A 21,673-nucleotide genomic window follows, 5' to 3' on the forward strand; every position below is an offset into this window, starting at 1 on the left:
CGAGTAGTGTCGAGTCGTGTCGTGTCGAGTCGAGCTACATGTGCGGTGGAAAAGCGGCATTAGTTACTTGTGTTTATATCGAGCCGGTTCCGTGTTTGGCGGTCTGTACCGTAAAGCAATTCGTTACTTCGCGAGACCCGAGATTCCCGCGAGAGTGGGCGGCGGGTCGCCGGCAGAAACATATTCCTTTTCTCCGCCAAGATGCGCAAGGGGGAGTCGAAACAACGAACAATCAAACAAAAATGTATATTAGAACCATCGCAATGACTCTTAGCCTGTTATATTAAGGTAAATCAAGCCAAAAAAGTTGCATAGGTCCCCTTTCACTCGTGTCTGATCTCTTTTCTGGTCCATTCTTATTTTGTTCCACCGACAGTCGCCTCTTGGGTCCCTTATCAGTCGATTGATCCATGATGAATGCAACAATTGCCTCGCAACTGGCTGTTTATATCTAGCCGGTGCCATGTTTGGGTGTGTGTCTGTGCCGTAAAGCATTTTCGAAACTACAATATTCTGACTACATTTTCGAGGAGCGATTGGATACTTCCGCTGCGTCACATCCGGATTGTGTCGGTCCGAACATGGTCCGAACAGAGCAAGTTGCATATGCGCTTTTTCCTTGGAGAGGTGACATGGGGCAATGACACACCCACCAAACGACCCAGAAATGTTTGCAGAACCATCAGAATAACTCTCAAACAGCATAATTAATGTAATTTTGGCTAAAAAAGTTGGATAATGGGCCTTTAATTAAGGGCTTTTACAATAATCACTACCTTGGATGTGCTGATTGTTGGACCGAGCAAAATCCTTGTTGTATGTGTGATTAATAAAACATGTACAAGTACATATGTCCACTTGTCGGGAGTACAACGCAAGGTTCCTTACTGTGGCTCAGCATCCAGAGTTGTTTGCAATCATACCGACCTTCCAAAACTGCGTTTAGCGATTTGTTCTTTTCTGCTCACAGGTCGGATGACTTCTGATTTATTTTGACATTAATGCCATTGTGCCGCCGTATGCAGGGTTTTATTAAAGCAAAGTGGCGTGTTTTCACAGGACTGGGAGGGAGGGAGAATATAAACAGTTTCTAAGACCATTCATGCGTAGGGGGGGCATGTGGTGATTGCGGGTACTACTATGTAGGCCTGTTTCAATTATCAGACAAAGCATTGCGCGTTGGGCCAGATGCTCCTAAATAGGCCTATATATTTAAAAATACATGGAATTTACACTAATCAGCCGCTAAACACGAGTAGGCTATATCAGAATAAAGCCTCTGCTGCTGTGTTCTGCCCTTCTTTCTGTGGCTCTGGGGCCCCGTGACGCACGGGGGGCGGTGCCTCATGACGCGCTGCTTTACGAACGGCGCACCGCCCCTTTACAACCCTGCTCTTCTGGAAACAATGTCCACACACGACTTTCGTTTGTAGACTAAAAAAACCCACCAAGTTAGGCTACTTGACGTTTGCCAGTGGTGGAACTAGTCGAATATAATCCGGGGTCCGATTTGGTGATATCGAGTAAAAGGGGCCAATAGGAAATCAAACTCATTCATAATAACAATGGCAGCACATGATTTTAATCTCTTACTAGCGACAGATTCATACAAGGTGAGTGACCCTTCTCTTACCGATGACTGACAGGGCTGTTCCTCTGGGTGTAGTAGGGTCTTGGTTGTGAGGAGGTTTCTTGTGGATGATGTGACGAAGCTTAAAGACAATATGATAAACATGACTGGTTTGGATGATAAGCCACGGTGTTCTGAACTTGGTTTAATGGGACCAAACCACAGGCACTTAATCTCAATGAAAAAGGTCGAAATGCATCTGTATGTGGCGGGTCTTAATAATATCTGTTTCTAAACATATAGAGTTATGGAGTTTGTAGGAGAAAGGGTGAACATTTGGGAGTATTGTTCTCTGAGGAGAATGACCTTAGCGATTCACGGAAAACGAAACACACAGGCATGTTATGTTTCGTTTTCTCTTTGGTTCGTCACAAAATGAAGGCTTCGCCGGCCTCCATTAACTCGCTTCATATCTTCTGATGGCTGGTCCGTGCCCCATGTGGGACCGTCCCACCGCCGGCATCGGTCACCTAAATGTCGGATGTCACGGCAACGTAAGCTCCTTCTCCGGTTTCCTGAAACCAAGTGGGCCCGATGCCTACTGGCTGACCTTTCAGCTCCACTGAACCCAGGGGTCCAGTCCTGAGAGGGGGACTGGTCCTTTGTGGGGTACTCTTCCTCAGAAGGGAACTGGTCCTGAGAAGGGAACTGGTCCTGAGAGGGGACCTGTCCTGGGCGGGGAACTGTTCCTGAGAGGGGACCTGCTCCTGAGAGGGAACTGGTTCTGAGAGCGGGACCGGTCCTGGGTGGGGAATTGGTCCTGAGAAAGGGGGGCCAGGACCTGAGAGGGCGAGACCAGGGCCTGAGAGGGGACCAGGATCTTAGAGGGGTTGAGGACCGTTTGAATATCAGGACAGAGTGATAATGATGGAGCTGCTGATTGGACATTGTGGAGAGCTCAGCTTCAGACCCGCCGGGCTGCCAGGGTTATGATCATTTCATTAACATATCACAATCTGATGCCATTCTCATTAGTTTAAACCTAAATGGTATTTGAAAGCTTGTTTGTTGGGCTAGATGTATAGAAGGCAGCCATATAGTTTATATTAGCCATCTTTTGATGAACTAAGGTCTTAGTGTCCCAGTGTACTGCTGCTACCTGTGTAATGACTCTTGTATAATTGTAGCGTCATTCTGAGGTGTGGTCAAGGCCATTTCAATTTAATGACCTTTATCTAATCACAAAACCAGTTGGCAAATTACCCTCCAAATCGATGTACATAATGAAGCCTCTAGATGTACAACAACATGTCAGATTGAAGCTATGAGCATTACATGATGTGAAGGTGATTGATCCATTTGTAGAAATGTAATTGATGAGTGTTGGTGTAGTTTGGTCTTCAGGGTTGATTTACTCAAGGTAGTTTACCTCAAGTGAAATGGAAACTTGTTTTCTAGAGACATTTTGTGAACCCAGCCACCCGTTCAGAACTAGATGGAACGATGTAAACGGATGAACTCCTGCTAACAGAGCTATGTTAAAGAGTTAGGACCACAGTAGATCACTTGTTGGTTTCCCCTCACGTTTGCATCATGGGACCTAGCAGGTTAATTTCATTAGGCCTTGTGCTGATTATCCTGCCACTCTGCATCCCATGATCTCAGGGCCTCTAACAGAAGCACCATGACAGTAGCAAAAGCTTTGGGGCCAAAGTGTTCAGAGTTTAGATGAGACTGAATGTGGACTCCGGTTCACATTCCCACATGTTCCTGGAAGGGAATAAATGGAAACCTAATTCGTACGAGTTTGGATACCGTACGGATGTTTGTGTGTTGAAGGTCCCGTTTTGTGTGGATTCCATTCCAGTTTTGTACTCGTCAACAACACTGTTGTTATCGACCCAACCATGTTGTCTCGGATCACTAGGTTAGGAACCACGGTTCTGTTTACTGTATTAAAGAGCAAACAGTGGCTCTCTGAGCTACCAACAGCAAGAGTCAGGCCAGCACTCTAATCATTAAAGTCATTAATTATAATACATGGTCTTATTCTGCACGGAGAAAATAAAAAAGAGCCCTCGAACCCTATAGATTTAGCATGCAATAACATGGTTCATTACTTCTCGGATTTTGTGGAACGTTGTTTCAGAAATTTTGGGGCAAATAAAAGTTTCCTAAAGAGATGTGTGATCATTAGTTTTCTTATCCAGAGAAATGTCTGGGAATGACAATATTACACACTGCAACATCTCAATCAATCCATTACCATTTGTAAAGCAAATTTCATACCAAACAAAATGCAATCTCAATGTCTTCCCTGGAAACCCTTGCCATTTTCTCTCTTCCCGTTCTCTCCTAGATCACGCACTACAAGCAATACCCTCCCAACGTCAGCAAGATCTATTCCTACTTTGAATGCCGGTGCAAGAAGGGTTCCCCGTTCAACGAGGTGGTGTTCTTTGGGCTCCAGTACCTGCTGAAGAAGTACCTCACAGGTACCTTTCATAGCAATTATTCAGACATTTTCAATGGCATGTATTGCAACATTTTTCAATGGTAAAAAAGACGGCACAGAGCACACTAATATACAATATAAACTAATATACAACATAATAGTTGGAGATAATGTCTGGTACTCTTGCTGCCCCTTCTCACCCTTCAGTAAGTAGAATCCAGATCTTTATTTCACCAGATGACGCTGTTGATTTTAGTCCTAAGGTAATATTTAACAGAAATAAAGCAAAGAAAACAAGCACACCTGACTGATAGCAACCCAAGTACTGTTTGGGGTCACTTCTGTTTTCACGTACCAGTGATTAGCCCACTATGGGGGGGGGGGGGTTGAGGAAAGGCAAAAGAAACTATCGTTACAATAGACCTTTATTTTACACACACACACACACTAATTATCGCTGTCTTGTGCGCTCTGAAGATAAATATTGGCAATATTTATTGAAGCAACCATATTTTGTGGCTGCAGGACAGGTTGAGAGAGAGAAGGTTCAGCAGTGAGCCTGCCATGGAGTTTGGCAATATATTACTCCTATTCAAAGAAATTACTAACCCTAACCCAAATAGAGTTGGGCAATAACCCTAACCCTAACTTATAGGATGCTTTCACATTTGACGGTAGACTAATAAAATGAACAATGATCCCTTGGTCATCCTCTATATTATTAGTCAAATACTTTGGTTCTGCACTGGTTGTTCTTGGCTCTGTGTTCCTCTCAGCACCGTCTGTATGTGTTCCCTCAGGTGCTGTGGTCACGGAGGAGAAGATCCAGCAGGCCAAGGTCTTCTACCAGATGCACTTCCGCCAGACGGTGTTCGATGAAGACGGCTGGAGGAAGATACTGGAGGTATGAAAGGCGAGCCTTTCTCTCTACGCTCTAAGACAGATCTTAGCCTCCATTTAGTCTTGTAACAGTTACAGTATGTGTAGTTCAGCTGAATTTCTCAATCTTCGATGATGTCAGTCCTAATAAATAATTATTACATTAATTTTAAGAACCATAGGGATACCTTTATGATCATCTTCAACAAAGACAGCATATGCTGTGGTAGCTAGCCTAAGAGTTGGTTGATGCTGAGAGGTTAGGGAGGGGCTGTGAGTGAGCCTGAGGACAGACGGTATCACTGCTCGTTCACTAAGTGTGCGAGCATCCTCTTTCCTCAGAAATACGACGGCCGGCTCCCCATACGGATCAAAGCCGTCCCTGAGGGCCGCGTCGTACCGCGGGGAAACGTGCTCTTCACCGTGGAGAACACGGACCCAGAGTTCTTCTGGCTCACCAACTACGTAGAGGTACGGTCACCATGAGGGCTGTGTCAGAGGTGGGACACTGTGGAGTAGTTAAATACACATATTGTGGTGAGCTATGGGTACGCAGCCTTTCATGAAGACATCAAAAGTTGGTCCTTTAACAACATGCTCTCTGCAGCATCATCATCATCATCATCATCCTCAGGGGAGTCGGCAGTCTTTGAGTTTGTAGCGGGTATGTCTGGACTGAGTTCAGGTTTGAACACTAGTACTGGCACCACTGAATAACCTAAGACCAGCAGAAGCATTTGTGTTGAGGGACACCAGTGGGCCACTAGATGGTGTAGTATAGTGTGGGGCACTACACTAGATGGTGTTGTGTGGTGCACTACACTAGGTGGCGTAGTGTGATGCAGCACACTATGTGGTGTACAATACAATACAACTTTATCAATCCCACTATGGGCAATTTGTTTGAGTGTAATGAGTGTAGTGTGGTTTACACTAGATGGTATTGTGTGGTGCACTGCACTAGATGGTGTTGTGTGGTGTACTACACTAGATGGTGTATGGTGGTTCACTACTGCAGGACCGCTGACAGCCTAGATGGGCTCCCTACACTGGTCATATGCTGGTCATTTACCAGTATAATTCAACTCCAATTGCACATTATTTACAACTTCAAGTAAAGACAAGTTATCCTATTTTTGTTCTTCTGTCTTGTAATGTTGTGGTCATTGTAACACTGTACTGCATTATAATTACATTTGAACCATTCGGTCTAGGCTTTTTTCCAAAGCGAATTACAATAAGTGGCCTTCATTTGTCGACTGAACAGAGAATGCCCGCTTAAATAGCAGCCTAAATGTATTGCGTGTTATGCATATGTTGGCTTTAAGTAAAGCACCTCAACATGTTGCTACTCTCATGAAAAGGTTGTAGTGTTTGCTTTGGTTTATTGTCAAGTAGAAACCAACCACTCCTACCCTGTGGACGTCAGAACACCGAGGCCATATTAGTCCGTTGTCAATGGTGATGAATAAATCGATAGTGGGGGACAAAGTCTTTAGAGTTGCATCATATGCCATGTCGCCATCATCCTTTCGCAATAAGCTACGGCTAACTACTCAATTCGTTGAATCTTAACGTGTTATTGGTGTGTGTGTGAGGTTTTGGTTTGGCGTCTTTCACTACTTAATCTTGAGAAAGGTGTGAGCGTGTTAATGGGTGACCCTTTGTTCTTTTCACTAATCCAATAGTTGTGAATACATGCTCCAAATACCTTTTTAAATTCAATAATGTATTTTAGTATTTGGTATGATGCATGAGCCTGACTATATTTTCGTTTTAGGTGCATTTGTAAAGATAACGTTTTATTGAAGTTCTGTGATGGCCTAGTGTTGCGGTTATTGTTACATCTACATGCATTATATTTACATCCTAACCATTTTTTTCGACATGAAGCAAGTCTGTTGATACGCTCCAACTAGGTGACGCACCCTGCGTCACCTATGTGGTTTAATCTGGTTTGTTGATCTGGTTTATTGCAGAAGATACTGAACATGGCAAGGGTGCTCCACTGCCATCCAGGACAGGGTGTGTGTGTGGTGACGGCTGGTTTAACCTGTTGCACACTGATTACTCAATGCGCAACAGGTACAGGCTTCAACCATTCATTCTCCACACACACTCCCACACAATAATTGTATCAAAAGTGACAATGCAAATGTTCTGTTAACAAACCTTAGTTAAAGTAAAACGGCAATATATCCCAGTCTAAAATGCCTGCTTGAATAGAAGTAGCATAGTTAAGCTATAGTTAATCTAAGTGGACTGACAATATGAAGACGAAGCTGGAACTATGAATAACTCAAAGTCAATGTAGTGTTAGTTTTTAAATAAAAGGCCTACTATACACTTTATTTATTTTTAAATGTGTTGATTTTCTTTAAGCTTCTCCTCCTGTGTGGGATGGGGGAAGGGGTTGAAAAGGCCAAAGAATACAAGAGGCACTTCCACTTACTAGTCTCGCACATCTTTCTCAAGGCAAAGTTATGAAAGAGGACTGAGACAAATACATGCCCCGATATATAAGGTAGTTCGCTGTAAAGAAAAGACAGTTGAAGAATGTCTGTTCCTTACAAAAACACAGTAGCTTCGGTTTTTTCCAACTAACTCAACAAGTTTTGAATTAAATTGTGGATGGGCTCTGATGTTGATACCAAATATATGCTGGATGCCTTATTTAGGAAACATGTTACGGTCTGGCTGGAAAACAGATAGCTGACAGAAGGAACCTTTTTTAGGAAAAGGTCAAAACGTCACAACTGATTTTTACATCAATCGAACTGAAACCCTGATGTTATGTCACCAGCTCTGAGTGGGTTTAGCCATTACAAACCTTTTGAAAATATCCCTTTGCCTCTCTTTTAGTGACAACACAAGTACTGGTTAGATCCGTCGACCAGCCTACCCAGTGAACTTTAGCAAATGATACTTTTCTATCCATCATACATCTAGGTGGACACGGCCACTTGTGATGTCACTTGGCTGCACTCACACTAGGCCATCTGGCCGTGGCCGTGGCCGTTTTCACACCTAACCGTGCTCAAATCTGCCAGTGTGAGTGTGGCCAGTCTGGCCAGGCCAGGCCAATTTGGCCACTTGGGAGAGGTGTGCTGCTACGGTACGGGCCGCTACGGTACAGATGCTAATGAGCCGACACGCGCACACGCACGGCTATGCAACCTGAGCTGGATGACGTAAGTCCATGCGACGACCACGGACATAATAAAGGCGACGAGCCTTCTTACCCAGTAAATGGTGAACATATGGCCAGATGGCCTAGTGTGAGTGCAGGCCAGAGAACAATGGGGCCATTTGAGCACGGTTAGGTGTGAAAACGGCCAACGGCCACGGCCAGATGGCCTAGTGTGAGTGCACCACACAGGAAAAGGCAGATTTTAAAATGGTCTGTAATGGCTAGACCAACTCCCAACATGTGACGTTATATCATCCCTTTAATACACTCACGCGTAACAAGAGAACGCTCATTGATTTGCTCTATGGGAGATGTATACAGGGGACCGAGAGAGGATGGTGAAGACAGGCCTGTTGGGTGGCCGTTGAGTTACAACATAAAATTGATTATTTTAACAATGTTTCATGATTAAGCCAGCGTTTGGAGAATAACTATCTTCACTCCTATCTTCACTCCTATCTTCACTCCTATCTTTACTCCCATCTTCACTCCCTCTCGTACCCTCTCTCTCCACTGGCCAGACCATGCTGGTCCAGATGTGGTACCCTATAACGGTTGCCACGGTGTCTAGGGAGTTCAAGAAGATCCTGGCCAAGCACCTGCGGGCCAGCAGTGGGAGCATCGAGGGCCTGGATACTCGGCTGCACGACTTCGGCTATCGCGGCGTCTCCTCCCAGGAGGTGGGTTCCAGGACAGCTGTCTGATGAGGTTTATGTGAATGGTGTTTACATCAATGCCTTGTTTGTTGAAATGGAGGTCAATATTAAAAAAAATGTCAACAAATATATATGTAACATAACTTAATGTATGCACTTATTGTATGTCGTCGGCCTGGCACAAAGAAAAATCCTTATCCTAGCTAAGTTTGTTGTATAAAGGGAATTTTTAGTGCTTCGCACTTGGTTATTTGAACATCCTTACTATACCGACAGCGATATATTGTTTCTTTCTTCTGACAAATGTACTTGTTCTAAGTCACTTTGCATAAAAGCATCTGCTAATTGCCCCAAATGTAAATGTAACATAATAAAAAAGTAAATATGGTACTGCAATGAGCTGTGGCAGCCACTTTGAGCTTGTGCTGTGTAAAGGTCCTCGGGCCCTGACCCCAGACCTGTGGCGCGTTGACTCACCGTGACGCAATCCCCTCTCCTGCTGCTCCCCAGTCAGCAGCTCTGGGAGGAGCCGCTCACCTGGTCAACTTCTGCAGCACAGACACGGTGGCAGGACTGCTGATGGCGCAGCGCTACTACAGCTGTCCTATGGCCGGCTTTTCCATCCCGGCAGCGGAACACAGGTATGTGTTGGAGCCGTGGCATCAAGCGGTGGTACGTGGTTCTGTGTCACCGCTAAAGTGCAGCCCTCTGCTGCAGTCAAGGAGGGACATATGGAGCTTTGTTTAAGCTAGCTAAACACCGTAGCTAGCTCACTTTAGTTTCTCAGACGCAGAGACCTACGGAACTGTGCAATGGAATTAGACGTCATATATTAACCAATCAGAAGGCTTGATTTGAGCTTCCCGTTTCATAAATACATATATATTATTCACACAGACAGCGATAGTATGCACTTTCACCCTCCTTATCTCTAAAGGTACAAAACCTTTGCAGTATTGTAATAGACACCTGTATGGTGTTCGCAGAAAATGAAATGTTTGTGTGTTATGGTAAGTAGATAACAGCATCAATAGCAGCCGATAACAACACACACTAATAACTCTGAAGCCATTGGAAGATCAAATGTATGCATAATGCTTCCTGGCCGAAATGTTGTGAATTGAAGGTCACATGGCGTCTCATTCTTCTTGGTCTTTTCTGAAAAGCACCATCATCTCCTGGGGGCGAAGCAGAGAGAAGGAGGCCTTTGAGCAGATGCTAGAGCAGTTCCCCACCAGCCCGGTGTCTGTGGTCAGCGACAGCTACGACATCTTCAAGGCCTGCAAGCACATCTGGGGGGACAAGCTGAAGGACCGCGTGATGGAGCGCTCCGAGGACTCCTGTCTGGTGATCCGGCCCGACTCCGGGGACCCCACCGAGACCCTGCTCCAGGTACAGACCTTACCGCCTCGATCTGCCGCTGGAGCTCAGAGGAGAGGAGCGTACTGCATTGTGGGAGGAAAACAAGATAAGATACCATGGTCATGAAGTAATCCCAGATGGAAAACACAGTGGGTGTCACAGCAGGAAGTCCTTGCTTGATCATCATCCTCAATTTGTATTTTTTTCCACTCTCAGAATCAATTCACAATACACGCTGAATACATACTTTGCATTATGTTATAATCATAATGACTTCGGTTGAACTCTGGTTCAAATATATACGTATGGAAGACAAGCTGAACACCAGTGTCTGCAAGTGTTTCAAATCCACCCCATGTCGTCCGGCCCCTGTAGAACTACGCTTAACTTTAAAATAGTAGAGAAAGAGTCGATTTTTACTTAAAGGGGACATATTATGAAAACAACCCTTTACTTGAGATTTGGGGTGTTGTTTTGGGTCTCTGGTGCTCTAACACGCATACAAACTTTGAAAAAAGTCTGTATGTGATTTTTTTGAGTGAGATATGCATTTCTGAAAGTACCGCCTACAGTTACCAAACTAGCTAGTCAGTTTCGGCACACCCTCCTACGTAGGAAGGGGGCACAGTTGAATATTACCTCCCAGCTCAGCTCCCGGAGTACAATCCATTTCTCCTCCCTTTCGCGGTTCATGGACTTCAGAGAGTCGAGGCTAAAGTTCCTTTCCCCCAATTCTTCTCAACAATGGCCGAGATATCCCCGACTATGAGTCTTTACTTGGAAGTACCAGAGACGTCAGACGCAGTCTTTATGATTCATAATATCATCCGAGGCGCACATAGCTTTTGGCCGTGATATTAGATATAATATTATATAAATACCCATACATAATAATATTATTATTATATTATATGATATAGATATAGAGCTCCAGGAGTCCGCAAACAGCAACAATCCCTTCTCCTCCATGCTGTGGTTCAGCCTGACAGCTCATTGGTCAATGGGCAGCAGCTAATTTGCATTAAAGCTACAGACACCAGAAACAGCACATTCTGAAGCAATTGAAACATAGGGGAATAGCATTAGTGAGATTTTTTTCCCTAAATTTTTTTTTCCTAGCTATTTCCAGCAAACAGACATTTCAAAAACATGTTTTCTGGAACTCAAATACTATGTTTACTTGTTATGTTATTAAAACACCATAATATGTCTCCTTTAACAAAACTACAAAGGGTGCACAGTCCATGTTTTAGTTTCCGGGCCTTGTACCGCCATGGATTCTAATAAGACTGTTGGCCCTGAGCTAAATGGTAAATGTACTGCATTTAAATAGCTCTTTTCTAACCAGTAGCCACTCAAAGCGCTTTACAATATTGCCTCACATTCACCCATTCATGCACACATTCATACACCCCCGGCGGTGTCAACCATGCAAGGCGACATCCAGCTCATCAGGAGCGGTCCGGGTGAGGTGTCTTGCTCAGGGACACCTTGACACCAGGGATCAAACCAGCAACCTTCCGGTTACCAGCCAACCCGCTCTACCTCCTGAGCCGCATGCCGCCCCGTGCTGTAGTGGCCTACAGCATGGCCTTTAGTGACCCTTCATGTCACTAAAGGCCTTGTGTTGTCTCAGGTGATCCAGATCCTGGAGGAGTGCTTCGGAAGCTCGGTGAACTCCATGGGCTACAAGCTGCTGCCGTCGTACCTGCGGATCATCCAGGGGGACGGCATTGACCTGGGCTCCATCGAACAGGTCACTGCAAACGCTTTTCTCTGTGCCCAGCATCTCTTAAAGGCATACTATTAAACTTCCCAGCACCTCTAGGTATCTTAAAGGCATAGTATTAAAGTGGAAAGGAAGCAATCAAATAAAACAGATGTCTATAGCACTAGTTAAATATTTCAATATACCATAAATACAAATAAAGTCGGAAATATGACCCATTATTCAGAATAAAGCACAAACAAGTTGCATAAATTTTAATGTTTTCAGCCTGTGCGCCGCCATCTCTGTTTTCAGAATACGATGACGTCACGAGAATGGTTGGTAACATTCTATGTTGTTTACATAGCGGCTCATAGCCTCTCTGGTAGCTTACTGCATCAACAAAATGGATATATATTGCACATTATATATATATATATACACACACACACACAACGGGGGGCCTAAATCCAGCGATCTGATTGACTTTTGTTTTGCCATAATAGTAACCGTTGTATAAAAGCAATAGATCACAATAGAAACAAGGCTAATCTCACTACGACGCGCACGTCATAGACACACTACATTTTAAAAGAAACCAAGAAAGTCAAAGTAGCCGTTTTATTAAAGAATACAAAAAATGAGTCCCTCCTGGCTGCCTTCAAAATGCACGACGGTCGCTATGCAACACACTTTAGCGTCCCTCCAAGAGAAGGCTCGGCTAGAGCAGTTCGCCGGCAATTTATCCTATGGGAGCAGTTCACTCACCATGTGCCTAAGCTTTCGTTAGTCTCTCCATCGCCTTGCTCACTCCCGGAGTAACAACATTTACACCCTCTCCATCATTCAACATATTTTTAGGCTTCAGTGAAGTGTGCTATTGCTTTTATACAACTACTTTTATACTTTGTATTGTAACCGTTTCTACTTCCAGGCGCGGAGTGATATGCAAACTTTCACAAAATGATTGGGCGTCATAGCAGTTATGTATACGCTCATTATACAGTTAGAACAGTTAGAAACCAATCAGATCGCTGGATTTAGGCCCCCCGTTGTATAATATATATATATATATATATATATATATATATATATATATATATATATATATATATATATATATATATATATTTTTTTTTTTTTTTTTTTATATATATGGAGGAGATAATGTGGAGGAGATAATAACTGACATCTCCCGGCTCTGCCCGTCAACAGGGTGTTGTTTACATCTATGAAAAGTAGTACACGGGTTTAGCAGCTGGGCTACCACGCTGCCTTACAGTTCGTTCATTTCATGATACATGTAATTGCCGTGCCATTTGGGTGTGCACATGAATATGCGAAAATAGTGCAACCGACAGTGTTTGCAAATGGATTATTTCCGAAATCAATGGATTATTTTGGCGATGGATTCGAAATTATCAAGAGCATGGAGCGAGCTAGTCTGCAAACAAGACAATCTTCAAACAGTGAGTGTACTCATTTCTCTGTTTCTCTAGTAATAGAAGCTAAGTTTACCTCTCGTTCCTCTGCCTGGCAAGTGCGTTTCTGCGCTCTTTCTCTGCGCATAAGAGCAGCGCTCGGGTCCGATTTGACAGGTCTGTCCGTATCTCCAGCACTATAGCCCCTAAAATTAAAAATTGTTGGCACAGCTTGCTTCAGGCGATTGGTGGGACAGTGAAAGCTCCCTCTTCAATGTAATCAGCCTCTATAAAGTAGTCGCTACATACTCTCTGCCCTGATCCCATTCGGGGGCTGAGGCGTTTCAATGCAGCTAACCATCTTCGGAGCAGTTTAGGCTTCTTGACAGGAATGACATGGAAATAACTATTTTACCACTCTCTTTTACCCGATAATATTTGTTTGAACAGCCAGGGGCAATACAAAATGACCCCCCTGTTCTTCTTCCAAGATTTGACATGTTTATTTGAAAGCGCTAACCATTCTGATGACGTAGCGCCTGCATTTTTAAAACATGGCCGCGCCCTAGTTGCGAAAGTTGTTATCAACATGTAATTTTCCAGTGAAACTACTTGAATTTCAGGTTTAATGAAAATCCATGTATTTTCAAAAATGAAAAAGCAACCAAAAAATTGTCACAGTTCTCATTGCTTCATTTCCACTTTAAACTACCCAGTACCTCTTAAAGAAATAGTATTAAACAATCAAGCATCTCTTTAAAGCAGGGGTCTTCAACGTTTTCCAGGCCATGGACCCCCAAACTGATGGAGAGATGGAGCGGGGACCCCCTACTTATATATTGTGTAAAATTATGTTTTATATAAAACTGGTCCTATAGTGCCATGATTAAATGTACCTTGTTATTTAGCATTCAATACTAAGATATTCAAATAATACAAAGGTTCATTTATTAATGTTTTTATTTTAAACATGTGCAAGGTACAGTGAGTAGGGTGGCCATGCCACTGCCATTCATAAACATAACATAACATAATAAACTGATACCTGCCAAGATCACTAATGTCTGTCAATTGCATGTAATCATGCATAAAAGCTATTCTAATGGACATTTTTAAAATATAAATGTGGAAACGAAAATTAGTGAAGTTTGTTAGTGTCTTTCTTATCACTCCGCAAGTAGTCGGTTGCTAAGCGACGTCAACATCTTTGAAGGACTATTTCTCTGCTGATCGCTTATTTTCCCTATAATGACCGGCGTTCTGTACATTATCCCTTACATAACAGAACTCTCTCTCTCTCTCCCAAGAGTCTTGGCTGCGCACTCTCATCCAAATACGTATTGTTTGCGACGGAGGAGGGGGTAGATATAAAGACCGGACGAGAAACTGACGTTGCTGTGCTGTCCTTCTTTCTAATTGAAGGAGCAGGTAGAGAAAAGCTCTCTCCTGCTGGGCTTTCATTAAAATCAAATACATAAAAATGTTGCAGCCAGTCCAGATGTGTCAGGTGTGCGGGAGAGACATACGAACGTACGCTTACCACTTTTGTAAATGCCATATATATTAGTGGTGGTTGAATCTGAGTCAATCGGATTCAAAGATCCGAATCCTTACATTCACCCATGAGTCACGAGTCCGTGGTCTCAATTAACCCGAATCTTTCGGTTCTGGATGCTACGGACGACATTATTAAAACAATGCACGAATGTCATCAAACTGTAGGTCTATAACAACATTAACACATCCGTTTTTCATCTGCATAGTAACTTAGATTAAGCATACGGACCCTGAGCTGCCAGCTGCGTGGTTGAATAAGAACTTCCTGTAGACAGAGCTGTACACAGATCCAGATCCATAGACTGAGCGAATTCATGGGTCGGATTCGTATCCGGTTGAGTGAAAGACTAACTCAAAGGATTCAGATGAAATGGGTCTGACTCGTATCCGGCTGGGTGAAAGACTAACTCAAAGGACTCAGTTGAAATGGGTCGGACTCGTATCCGGTTGACTGAAAGACTAACTCAAATTACTCATAATGAATGGGTCGGACTCATATCCTGTTGAGTGAAAGACCAACTCAACGGACTCATACTAAATGGGTCGGGCTCGTACTGAATGTAAATCGTTAAACTCTTTTGTTACAAAGGCATTATTTTACGAGAGATTGTATTCTAAAATGATAGTAGCTTATTAAAAATAAAGTTGTTTGCTGACTATGTGAACTCTCAGAATATTTCTGTGTTTGACGAGCTTCGAAGAGAAAAAAAATTAATCCATACGTTTTTTTCCTAATTCAGATAGCAGTCACGTTGGCGACATCTCCGATGTTTGCAATGCATCCTTTTTAATATTCAAATATGTTCGCGTATTTCCCCTGGATATCCTCAAAACTGCATTACAGTGGTTTGATGTGAGCGTGCGCATTGGGCACTAGGGAGTGGGCTGCTGGGCTCATTCAGCGACAAAATTTCAACTGATTCAGATTCAAAGGACTCAAAAGATTCAGATCTTTTTAGGGATTCACTCAAATGACAATGAATCTTCTAAGTGAATCGAAATTCCCATCACTATAGTACATTCGGATCGCATGATAGGAATAGATCTATTCCGATTAGAAATCGGATCAAAAGTGTCCATGTAAACGCGGCTAGAGGGTTGGATTCATGTTAATGTGTATTTAAAGTAATTTCAATTTGTGGAAAAAATTGTGGGGGGAATGTAAAAAAAAAAAGGTAATCAACCAAAACTTTCGTGACCCCCCTGCAGTACCTCCGCGGACCCCTGTTGAAGACCTCTGCTTTAAAGGCATAGTATTAAACTACCCAGCCTCTCTTGGTGTCTTGAAGGCATAGCATTAAACTACCCGGCATCTCTTAAAGGCATAGTATTAAACTACCCAGTCTGCGTTCCCTCTGACCCTGGTGTGTACCCCCTCTGCAGATCCTGCAGAAGCTGAGGGATGAGGGCTGGAGTTCGGAGAACGTGTTCTTCGGCTGCGGCAGCGCCCTGCTGCAGAAGATCAACCGAGACACGCTGAACTGCGCCTTCAAATGCAGCTACGTGGAGAACAACGGCCAGGGGGTAGGTCCAGGCCGGGGCGCTTGAGGGATTCTCTCAGAGATGGAGCTGCCTCCTGACTGTGTGTGATGAAGAAAAACTTATTTTTAGGACATGTCGGCCAGCAAAATATTTGATTTAATATTAGAGCATGATCATGGGAAAGTACAGGCAGCTAAGTTACCAAGGATACATTCAGTAAGACAATGGGTGACCAAGATTCTTATAGGGGAACTTTTGCATTGTGGGTAGTAAATACAAAGGTAACAAAGAGTGGGAGTGTCAATCATTGAAAGTTTAGAATTTGTCATGGTTGAGGTGTCATGGATAGGCCAAGTTAAAGGCCAAGTTAAAAGGAGACATATTCTGGTGTTTTACCAACAAGTAAACATAGTATATGAGTTCCTGAAAACATGTTTTTGAAGCTGTTTGCTGGAAATAGCTTTTTGTAAAGAAAATCACACTACCGCTATTCCCCTCTGTTTCAGTCCCTTCAGAATGCGCTGTTTCTGGTGTCTGTAGCTTTAATGCAAATTAGCTGCTGCCCATTGACCAATGAGCTGTCAGAATGAACCACAGCATGGAGAAGTGATTGTTGCAGTTTGCAGACTCCTGGAGCTCTATATCTATATAATATAATATAATAATTATAATAATAATAACAATAATAATAATAATATTATTATAAAATATATAGGTATTTATATAATATTATATCTCATATCACGGCCAAAAGCTATGTGCGCCTGGGATGATATTATGAATCATAAAGACTCGTAGTGGGGGTTATCTTGGCCATGGTTGAGAAGAATTGGGGGGAAAGGAACTTTGGCCTTTACTCTGTGAAGTCCATATTGAACTGCAACATGGAGGAGAAAGGGATTGTACTCCCGGAGCTGCCGGACTGCCGCCGAAGCTTCGGCGGCAGTCCGGGAGCACAAACCCTTTCTCCTCCATGTCTCATCCTCCGGACTGCCGCCGAAGCTTCGGCGGCAGTCCGGCAGCTACGGCGGGGGGAGCTCGGCGGCAGTCCGGCAGCTCCGGCGGAGAAAGGGATTTTACTCTCGGTGCTGAGGTGCCGGGCTGCCGCCGAGCTCCCCCCCGCCGGAGCTGCCGGGCTGCCGCTGAGCTCCCCCCCGCCGGAGCTGCTTCTGAAATGTCTGCTTCCGAAAACATCTCCGCCCAGCGCTCGTCCGCTGGTCCACAAAATCCTAGCTATGCTCTGATTGGAGGGGGGTGGGGAAGTGGGAGGTAATATTCAAATGTGCCCCCTTCCTACGTAGGAGGGGGCGCCGAAACAGACTCGCTCGTTTGGTAATTGTAGGCGGGGTACTTTCAGAAATGCATATCTCACTCAAAAAGACATGTACAGACTTTTTTCAAAGTTTGTATGCGTGTGGGACCACCAGAGACCCAAAACAACATCCCAAATCTCAGGAAAAGTGGTGTTTTCATAATATGTCCCCTTTAAACTGCAATACACTATGGGGGAAGTGGGTATGTCTGCAAGTATGCGAGGGTGGGGCTGCACGACAGTTAAAGCAATCTAGTCAACAAAGATATCAGTCGATGGGCATGGCCTTAGTATCAGACTTCGTTGCTACAGTAGCAATACAAGTGTAAACTATCTTAACACCTCTCAGTCAGAGGGAGGAAGGGAGGTAACTGTAGGACCAATGACCAATGTATAAAATACATTTTAAAATGACTAGTATTTATATATATATAAACAAGGCTAATCTAATATTTTTATAATTATAGTTATGATTAATACTTCCACGACAGTGTGGCTCTCACTGAGACGGAGCGGTCCCCTGACTCTGTGTGGCTCTCTCTGAGACGGAGCGGTCCCCTGACTCTGTGTGGCTCTCTCTGAGACGGAGCGGTCCCCTGACTCTGTGTGGCTCTCTCTGAGACGGAGCGGGCCCCTGACTCTGTGTGGCTCTCTCTGAGACGGAGCGGGCTCCTGACTCTGTGTGGCTCTCTCTGAGACGGAGCGGGCCCCTGACTCTGTGTGGCTCTCTCTGAGACGGAGCGGTCCCCTGACTCTGTGTGGCTCTCTCTGAGACGGAGCGGGCCCCTGACTCTGTGTGGCTCTCTCTGAGACGGAGCGGGCTCCTGACTCTGTGTGGCTCTCTCTGAGACGGAGCGGGCTCCTGACTCTGTGTGGCTCTCTCTGAGACGGAGCGGGCTCCTGACTCTGTGTGGCTCTCTCTGGGACGGAGCGGGCTCCTGACTCTGTGGTTCTTATGCTAGATGGACGTGTACAAGCTGCCCATGACTGACCCCTCCAAGGGCTCCAAGAAGGGCCAGCTGACCCTGAGTAGGAACTCTGACGGCCTGCTGGAGACGCTGGAGAAAGGGGTGGGCAAGCCTGAGGAGGTGGGTCTCCCTCACTTTCTATTCCCTTCCTTGTCACTGAAATAAGAACCAATGTCTGGGCTGGGAGCTCTACCAAGGAGGGGGAGAAGTTATCTCCAGGGGAGGAATTATCTCCATGCTGACAACCCCTGGCAGCTGTGGGATGTGTGTGTTGTGCTGCATGTAGTCTGGTTTGGGTCTGAGTCCTGAGCGGTGTGGTAGGATCAAGGGCGCGTCACATCGTAGCGTTGTGCTACATAGCGCCAAAGACGCTCCACCCTCCCGGAGCAGCCAGCGTCAACCGCTCCCTGACATCCACCCTTTAGCGTAGCCTCACGGTGTCAACACTACAGGAGAATAGGAAGTGAGGTCAGAGCAGGGTGGTTCAGATAACAGGTTTGTGGAGACGAAACATAAACGGAGGTTTACGCTATTATTTTAACTACAGTGAGAAAATTAACAGATGTTTGAGATCATTGAAGACAGACTAATACGTTGAAACCAAAATGGTTCCAGGTTACCCTTAAGGTTTGATGCAGGCTGAAGTTTACCAGATTGACTGACCTACCTTCTCCGCCATTTCCTTGTAAATCCCTCTATATCCTTTAGATGGCAGCAAAGTTACATCATCAGCCTAGTGAGGAGTTACTTCCTACTCTGTGACTTTTATGTTTTTTTGTCTCTTTTTCATAATTGAATATATCTTGAACCCGATCGTGTGTGTGGGTGGGTGGCCTTGGAGCACCACTACAGGTGATGGCCCACATCATTTCTTTACACCTTTCAGAATGCATGATATTAGTAAGTTTTACTCTCGGCCCCCATTAGAGCATGTTCATAAAAGTTATGATGGGAAATATTCTGTAAAATTGTAAGCTACAATTTTGAACTTAAGTTAAAATCGTAATATCTTTTGAATATAATAAGGGTATTTGGGTTGGACTGGTAAAATCCCTTTGACTATTTGTAGGGTTGTCCCGTGTTGTTTGCACACAGTGCTCTTCTTGTGTACCGCTAACACCATGTTGAGGTCAATCCCAGGGCAGAGTGGCCGCAGCGTCCTGGGCGGTGCATTTTGGGAACACTCCGAAACGAACTGGACAAGACGCTGAGCTATTAAAGTGCTTTACCTTGTTATTAAACAGACATCCCTACACTGCCCAAATCAGCTGCTCATTGGCTTCTCTTCTCCCAACGTCAAGATTATTGTAACTTTGATACATGATTAGAAAGGAGAAGGTGATCTGATCGTCTTTACTGACCTCCTGGTTACTGTTTGAGAGGGGTTCCTCTCTGATGCATCCTCTTTACTGTCTCTTCTCCTCCTCCTCAGGACCTCCTGGTGAAGGTGTTTGAGAACGGCTCCCTGCTGCAGGACTACTCTCTGGAGGAGATCCGCAGGAAGGCCCAACTGACGGAGGAGGACGAGGTGGCCCCACCCCGGCACAACGGGGAGCATAAGGGGTCCGGGGGGGGGCTCCACATCCTCAACGGACAGCACTGACGGGTGGGGGGTGAAGAGCAGCCTGAAGCCCTTTTCTATGGCTGCATCTCACTAGATGTTCAGTGTGTGCACAGGATGTACCCAACACCACCATTCCCCTGTGATAATCAATAAGACATTGTTGTTCCACCATGACCGCAATAATCCAAACTCAGGGTAGATTTATGAATCTATTTCGTTCTTCCATTCGTTTCTTTCTTTCATTCTGTTTTTCCTGTTATTTAAAGCGATGACGACAGTAGTGTTATGTACTGGTGGTTTCCCGCAGTAGCCCTGTATCAGATGTTTAATGGAGCCAAGACCAAGATGTGCTTTGCTAGGCTGCGATGCCTTCTAATGTTTGCTTTGGTGCAAAATGTTGGAGAAAAAAGAAAAAATGATGGAGTCAACCTAGATCTGATGTGCGTTTAGCGTTGCCTTGGACGGACGCTTTCTCTGTTCAGCCTCACAAACCACAGTGCCCTGCTTTGGTATGAAAGCGAAAAGGCTTACTGACTTTACTGGAATTGAATAATTTTTAATCTGTATTTTTGTATGATTACATGATAATAGAGGTTTTTAACTTTGTGAATTTTGTCTGATTTTAGTATTCATCATCCTTCCTTAAGAAACTTTGTCCTATGACATTTATATTCAAATGTGTGGAAACTGAGTAATTGTACTAAAGACTCGCTCTGTCTCAGCATTTCTTTAAAGAAGCGGCTGTTCTTTAAAGCAGGAATATGATGTAATGTGCGATGAAGCCCATCGCCACGCAGTCCTGCAACAGGAGGACTGGACAGGAGGATGAGAACTGGTGTCTGCAACAGGAGAACTGGTGTGAACATGTGTGCAGGGGCTCACTGGGAAATCCGAAGAGCACCTACCCTTTCAGAGGATTTGGATTACAAAGTGCCTGGTTACTCGTTTATTCATTTTAAAGCACAAACAAATAGGTAAAATGCCTAAATTAACATTAATGAATAATAATTAAAACATTAAAATACAATTCTACTTTCAGTTATAATGTGTCTTTTTGTCAAAGTGAAATAGTCAAGCTTGGACCGATGGAAGACCTTCATCCATACCAGATAACGTATTAAGCTGTGATCAAACTAAAAACATCCCAAGCTTCAGCTATAGTCATCCAAATAGGTTAACAAGAAATCAAAAGAGCACTATTTGTTGTTACACTACTGTTAATGCATCCACAATGATCTTGAGTTTTTGTGATAAATCTTCCTGCTACTCCAATAGATACACAAGCTAAACTCACTAAAACAGTCATTGGTTGACCACAATGGCCATCCATTGATGTGCTGTGCAACGCAAACATATCTAGTCCAAAAAGGTACCATGCATACATCCTGGTATGGCATAAACCTGCAGTAACTGATGTTACAAAGGTTTTTTATATATTTATATATATAAACAAGTTTTTATTCGAAGAGTACAGATACAGAATAATAAACAAAGTGATATATACATCATGTCAGATGACTCTTGGGCTATCTAGTTTTTAATAAATGCA

At 44.1% G+C, this 21,673-nt stretch overlaps 1 protein-coding gene across 2 annotated transcripts; it reads left to right on the plus strand.

The window, feature by feature from the left end:
* The first annotated feature begins 1,368 nt into the window (after nt 1–1,368).
* nampt2 (nicotinamide phosphoribosyltransferase 2) lies at nt 1,369–21,162 on the plus strand. Of its 2 annotated transcripts, none has more exons than XM_030374699.1 (11): nt 1,369–1,613; nt 3,930–4,065; nt 4,826–4,929; nt 5,247–5,375; nt 8,616–8,774; nt 9,261–9,391; nt 9,917–10,142; nt 11,749–11,868; nt 16,182–16,322; nt 18,555–18,680; nt 19,993–21,162. In XM_030374699.1, exons 1-11 carry the CDS (start codon nt 1,566–1,568, stop codon nt 20,161–20,163), a joined length of 1,491 nt encoding a protein of 496 aa, XP_030230559.1. In that variant the 5' UTR covers nt 1,369–1,565; the 3' UTR covers nt 20,164–21,162. The 2 variants fall into 2 exon arrangements, with proteins under 2 accessions (XP_030230559.1, XP_030230558.1); XM_030374698.1 differs by lacking the exon at nt 1,369–1,613 and adding an exon at nt 2,020–2,124.
* Nucleotides 21,163–21,673: the final 511 nt, after the last annotated feature.

This window comes from Gadus morhua, chromosome 13 (assembly GCF_902167405.1).
Source record: "Gadus morhua chromosome 13, gadMor3.0, whole genome shotgun sequence".
NCBI classification, from domain to species: domain Eukaryota; kingdom Metazoa; phylum Chordata; class Actinopteri; order Gadiformes; family Gadidae; genus Gadus; species Gadus morhua.

Coding starts and splice junctions, on each gene's coding strand:
- nampt2 (XM_030374698.1), top strand. CDS start 2,050: ATGGCTGGTCCGTGCCCCATGTGGGACCGTCCCACCGCCGGCATCGGT. Junction 4,930..5,246: donor GCTGGAGGAAGATACTGGAG/GTATGAAAGGCG, acceptor CTCTTTCCTCAG/AAATACGACGGCCGGCTCCC. Junction 5,376..8,615: donor GGCTCACCAACTACGTAGAG/GTACGGTCACCA, acceptor TCCACTGGCCAG/ACCATGCTGGTCCAGATGTG.